General features: G+C 43.4%; 1 protein-coding gene across 1 annotated transcript in view; it reads left to right on the forward strand.

Annotated features, from left to right (window-relative positions):
* Positions 1-664: 664 nt before the first annotated feature.
* The window catches only part of LOC103899678 (protein SCO1 homolog, mitochondrial), a 6,877-nt gene continuing 2,514 nt past the window's right edge, over positions 665-5,027 (forward strand). Inside the window, exons 1-4 of the mRNA XM_009280188.1 lie at positions 665-674; positions 809-1,006; positions 1,948-2,040; positions 2,154-2,269. Coding sequence (XP_009278463.1) covers positions 665-674; positions 809-1,006; positions 1,948-2,040; positions 2,154-2,269 — 417 coding nt within the window. The remainder of the gene's footprint in view (positions 675-808; positions 1,007-1,947; positions 2,041-2,153; positions 2,270-5,027) is intronic.

The raw sequence follows: 5,027 nt of genomic DNA on the forward strand, positions 1-5,027 counted from the left end.
GGGGGGCCGCGCTGCCTCGGCGGGACCCGGCCTGGGCTGCCAGCGTGCGGCCGGGCGGGAGGAGCAGCAGGAGTGTAGTGTTTTGTATTGAGATGATGTATTTTTTGTGTTCAGATGTATATTACCCACTTCAGCATCCTGCTGAATCACGTCATGCTTCGCACAGTGCCACTTCGTGCCTGTGTGTATGTAAGTACCACAGAAAATTTTCAAAAATTCAAAAAAACTTAAAGGTTAAGCGTTTTAAAATTCTTAAATATGCTTTTGCTATCGGAACAGTTGCATTTGATTATGCACGCTGCTGCCAGTCAATGCAGCACAGACACGGAGGTGGGGTTTTCTGTGCACGTTGGGTTTCCTCTGTGTAGGGTATGCGTGCCTTTCCCTGTCCTGCAGTAACTGCCGACATGTTTCATTTTCATGTTTTAATGTTGAAAATCAGAGATATTACAGCTTTTAGGATATGTTCAATTTGCAAAGGATGCTAATTTTTCTGTTTCGCACCAAGCCAGGCACCTGTCTTTCTACTTTTTTTTTCGTTTCTTTTTTTTTTAAATAAAAATAAAATCGGATTACAATGAAAGAGATTATTATGTTTCAAAGGAGCTTAGTGATATATTTGATTTTGCCCAAAATGGAATGCTTTTTGGAAGTCTTGTCCACGATGGGCATTGGTAGATCTTGACGTTTCAACACCCTGGGCTGTGACTCTGCGAGGTTGCCTGACTCTCGACTGCTTCTGAGGCTCACCCGGGAAGCAGTGTGGACTGTGGCATGGATGTGTTTGATCCCCTCTTGTTTTTTGTAGAGCTGGAGAAGGAACGAAACCGAGGCATTGGGAAACCGCTGCTAGGAGGGCCCTTCTCACTCGTCAGCCATGAGGGACAGCCCAAGACCAGCAAGGACTACATTGGCCAGTGGGTGCTGATCTACTTCGGCTTCACACACTGCCCTGACATCTGTCCTGATGAACTGGAGAAAATGATTGAAGTGGTAGATGAAATTGGTACGGGAATTCGTTTGGCGGAGTGGTGTTTTTTACGGGATGCCCAGGTTTATTGTGGTAAAATATCGCAAATGGTAATAACTGATGATCTTTTTTAGAAAATGCTGTTGACTATTATTCAGTAGTTGAATTAATTGCTAAGTGATACATATATCAATCTGCCTACCGCTAGGATCTGATATTTAGAGCATGACAACACTGATCTTTCCGCAGCAGGGGACTTGGTAATAAAACATGATGGTGGCAGGGAATGGTGCCATTGCATTGTATTTTTGCCAAGAAGTGGTCGTGGGGTATATTAGGGTTTTTTTTCCCTTTATTTTATTCATTCTGAGAACAAATCTCTGTGAGAGTCTCTTCTGAGAGTGACTGTGCTGTGGAATGGAGGTTGGGGGAAGGCTGTGTGATAGAGGTGGTTTCCTCAGCCTGCAGGCCCTGAAGAGTTACGGTGCAGGGATAATAGTAACCAAGCAAGTGGGAGGGCGGACTAAAGTGAAGAAAATATAATTAGGGCTATGGCTGGAACATGAGGGAAAGAGCCTCACCTATTGTGACACCAATTGTGTCTTCACCTATCCTCCCGCCCCACCATCACAGGCATACTTTTGTTGTATCGACCATTGTGCTTTGATACGTGCATCATGCCCACGCCGTGGCATTTTCTGCATCAGAGCCAATTTGTCATCTCTCCTAAGGAGGGCAGGGTCTCCAGCTGAGAGGCTGGAAGTGTAGCTGCACCCAGCACAAGCAGAGAGCGTTGGATTTTTGTGGTGTTTGCTTCATTCACAAATTACATAAATTAAGCTGCACAAAAAGGCCTTTTTTGTCACTTAGGGTGGGCTTGGATTGATGTTACGGTAGCTTGGCTGTGAGCTTGTTTGAAGGGAGGTGAGAAATGATTTTTAGTTTTCTAAGAAAAATAATAATTATTAATGTCACAGATAGAATTCCATCTTTGCCTAATCTGACCCCACTCTTCATCACCATTGATCCTGAGAGGGACAACGAAGAAGCCGTTGCCAGATATGTTAAAGGTATTACTGTTTTCTTCCTCAATGTCATATAGCATGTAATATAGAGCACTGAAAAGGAGACTCTTGATGGGATTCTTTTCACTAAAATGTCTAAATGTCTTCTTTCTATCTAGAATTTTCTCCGAAGCTGATTGGATTGACTGGTACCAAGGCACAGATTGACCAAGTGGCCAAAGCTTACCGCGTGTATTACAGCGAAGGTCCCAAAGATGAAGACAATGATTACATAGTAAGTAAATGTAGGGCCTTTGCCTGATGAAAGACTTTGGATAAGAGCAGCATATAGATTTTAAAATCGGAAGGCAGCTATTGCAATCTATGCTGAAGTCCTACGTGACAGAGCCCTGTTGCACCGATGTGTTAAGCTGTGTTTTAGAGGTCTCAGTCAGAATCAAGGTGCCCTCTTACAAGCTCAGAACCTCACTGAAACGTGTTCTAAAAATGTGCAATCCCAGGCCTGCATACAGAATAGCATATGAGCTGGCAAGCCTGGCAGTAATTTGAACTTTTTTCTGTTGTGTAATGTTTCTGTCTGGCTGTTTTCCTACGTGCTCCAAAGTGAAAATGGAACTGGGGAATTAAGGTAATAGGAAGAGGGAGAAATGAGAGGTAAAAGTGAGTAACAACTCATTCCCTGCCAAACTGACACCAAGGAGCAGGGTCTTCCTGGCGAGAGACTTGGATGATGCAAAGTCTGCCTGCAGATACTACGGGGATCTTCCTCCTGTGTCAAATGACCTGGAAGAGAGAGCAAGTTAATGCTAAATTAAGGGGGAATAAAATACGTAGAGTAATAGTGTGAAGGGGGAAACTGAGGTTTAAGTGAGGCTAAACTGGGCAGTCAAATCTTACTCTCTGGAAGTGAATAGGACTGGTTATAGGGCTCAGAGCTGCTACCAAGGCCTTCCTGACTTGCCACATCCTGAGCAGACTGGAAGAGTAAAGTAGGTACAAGTCATATGACAAGTGAGGATACACGTTGTATGATCTTCATTTTTTTTCTTCATTACAAGAACTAAGGATATCAGAGAAAACTAAAAACAGGTTCAAAAGGAATGGTGATGGTTCTTGTTGCAATGGGCATGTGAGAAGTGGAATCCCTCGCTACAGATGCAAATGGTAGAAGTTTATGGGAGTCCACAGGGAGACTTGTTAGTCTTTGGGGAAAAAACAATCTGTTGAGGATTATGAAATGCACAGAGATCTTGCCTAGTTCAGGAAGCCTGTGAGCTAAAAATGTTTGGGAACTGGGAGCTAATAGAGGAAGATAGCATACTTTTGGAGCTGGTTTTATACTCTTCTTTAAAGCAGTCATTGTTGGCCACTATTTGAGGTAGGATGCTGAGGCAGATTGGTTTTGGTCTAATCCAGTATTGTCTATTCTTAATCTGTTTTTAAAAAACACCTGACTGCAGCAAATAAATTATCCACATGGACAAAAAGATTGGTGGAACAAAAAAGTGGTGCATAGAAAGAAACGGCAGGAGCAGCACATGATCTCAGTAAAGAGAAGATGGAATCACACTGGTGATGTGCACTGCTCTACGTTACTAAAAGGGGTGTGAAGTGGGAGATCAAGAACCCTTTTTCGCTTAAAGTGGCAACTCAATAGCTACAGAAGTCTGTGTCTAAGATACCGTATTTGAATGGAGGAGAGAAGCTTGCTGGAGAAATTCAACACCAATTTAAATCAATCTAGCCTCAATCTGAAATTGATCTAAAGATACTGCTTAAAATCAGATTTATAAAAGGGGGCTGGTGGAAATGCAAGAATAGGTTGTAGGAACAGGATTGGCAAAGGATGCCTGCTCAGGAGAGGGAAAAAATCAGTGGAATCTGACACTAAATGAGTGAACTGAAGTTGAGGAGAGATGGTGGAAAGAGGCCAGAAAAGCTGAAGGACTGCTGCTCCTTATGAAGTAAACCACACATGGATTCTAGCAAACCACACCTGGATTCTGGCATGGCCATGAAGGGAAAGTACAGGGGTTCGGCCAAGGAAAATAACTGTAGATGACAGCATCTTCAATGGAGGCTGGAGGGTGAAACTGAACTGGAGAATGTGACTACAGATGTAATGAAGTAGGAGAAGGGATCCAGGGAGAATGCCGCTGGTCTGTGCTAGGGTTGTGAGTCTGAGAGAAGGGAAGGGCAGCGAGGAAGAAAGGCCAGTGAATTGGGAGCAGGAGAGCAGCCTGGGAGCCCCAGATGTGGTGCCAAGGAGGAAGAGCATACCTGCATCTCTTCAGGATTTGTCATAGGCTCTTGGTTTTGAGAGGCAGTGAGCTCTCTGTGTTCAGGGCAGGAAGGCCAGAGGACACAGGTCTCTGGAACAAAATGGAAGGAGGCTAGCAGCAACAGCAGACCTGGGATGGAGAGCTTGAGGCTGGTTTTGTGCCTACCTGAGACTTATGCAGGTAATTACTACTCTGTCATTTCTTCCAGTAAGGGTTTTTTTTCCTCATTATGTCTTGCATGGACCTGTCGTGCCAGTTGGTGATTGAGACTGATATTTGTGCAGGAACGGGTTCTGTTTCCTCTGCAGGCTGCTGGGAGGTGGGGAAGAGGAAGAGGTCCACTGCAGCCAGTTAAACTTTGATGCTTGTTTTGACTTGAAAAGAACGTTGAGATGAGCATTTAGAAATTGTAATTTCTAAACATCTCTTTGAATTTTTCAAGTTTGAATTTTTCAAGTATTACTAGTTCCTATTTAATAATCTCAATTTTATAATTCTCACTACCAGAATATCCAATTTACTTGTTTTATTCTGTGGTTTACAAGATTGCATTGAAACTCAAATGATGATCTTATGTGCGTACAGTGGCAACAGTGCAGGCTTCAGGCACAGCTTGAAAAACAGTGGCCTTTTGCACACAAACTGCACTCCATCCTGACTGTATTTAATCTTTCATAGGCCGGGGAGTTAAGATGCTCTGAGCAGGCTACCTGGTTTGTTTTTTTTCTTTTTCTTTTTTTTTTTTTTGCT

Source organism: Aptenodytes forsteri, unplaced genomic scaffold (assembly GCF_000699145.1).
Source record: "Aptenodytes forsteri isolate BGI_AS27 unplaced genomic scaffold, ASM69914v1 Scaffold707, whole genome shotgun sequence".
NCBI classification, from domain to species: Eukaryota; Metazoa; Chordata; class Aves; order Sphenisciformes; family Spheniscidae; genus Aptenodytes; species Aptenodytes forsteri.